The sequence below is a fragment of the Fulmarus glacialis genome, unplaced genomic scaffold (assembly GCF_000690835.1).
Source record: "Fulmarus glacialis isolate BGI_N327 unplaced genomic scaffold, ASM69083v1 scaffold35245, whole genome shotgun sequence".
NCBI classification, from domain to species: domain Eukaryota; kingdom Metazoa; phylum Chordata; class Aves; order Procellariiformes; family Procellariidae; genus Fulmarus; species Fulmarus glacialis.
Genome location: NW_009215543.1, coordinates 1 through 460, shown reverse-complemented (window position 1 = coordinate 460; position 460 = coordinate 1). Strand labels below are relative to the sequence as shown.

At 64.8% G+C, this 460-nt stretch overlaps 1 protein-coding gene across 1 annotated transcript in view; it reads right to left on the bottom strand.

Annotated features, from left to right (window-relative positions):
* Nucleotides 1–452, bottom strand: part of MYO18A (myosin XVIIIA) — a gene marked incomplete at both ends in the record, with an annotated part of 2579 nt that extends 2127 nt beyond the window's left edge. The window contains 2 exons of the mRNA XM_009578979.1: nt 93–212; nt 303–452. Coding sequence (XP_009577274.1) covers nt 93–212; nt 303–452 — 270 coding nt within the window. The remainder of the gene's footprint in view (nt 1–92; nt 213–302) is intronic.
* Between the last annotated feature and the right edge of the window lie 8 nt (nt 453–460).

Here is a 460-nt window from a genome sequence, read left to right as displayed (position 1 = left end):
CCCCCCCTGCCAGTGTGCGCCATGCCAGTGGGGGTCTCCCCTTGGGTGCAGGTCGGGCATGGCCCCATCACGGAGCATCGCACCCCAAAAATGCTTACCGCTGCCTTGGCCTTGGCAAGGTCGTCGATCTGCAGGTGGAGGTCTTCGATCTCCACCTCCATGGACTTGCGGGCCTTGACAGCGGCCGCGCAGGTGAACTCCGACTCCTCCAGCTGTGGGGACACGGCTCAGCGCCCAGCCGGGAGACGGGGACACCCCGCGTTTCTCAAGGGCTGCGGTTTTGGGGGGGTCTGGATGCACACCTGGTTCTTGAGCTGGGCGATCTCCCTCTTGCTGGGTGCGTTGTTCTTCAGGTGATCCAGCATGATCTGCGCGTCGGCCAGCAGTGCCTTCGTCCTCTTCAGGTCCCGGCGCAGACGCTTCTCTGTCTCGAAGTCCCGCTGGTTGGCCTGTGGCAGGG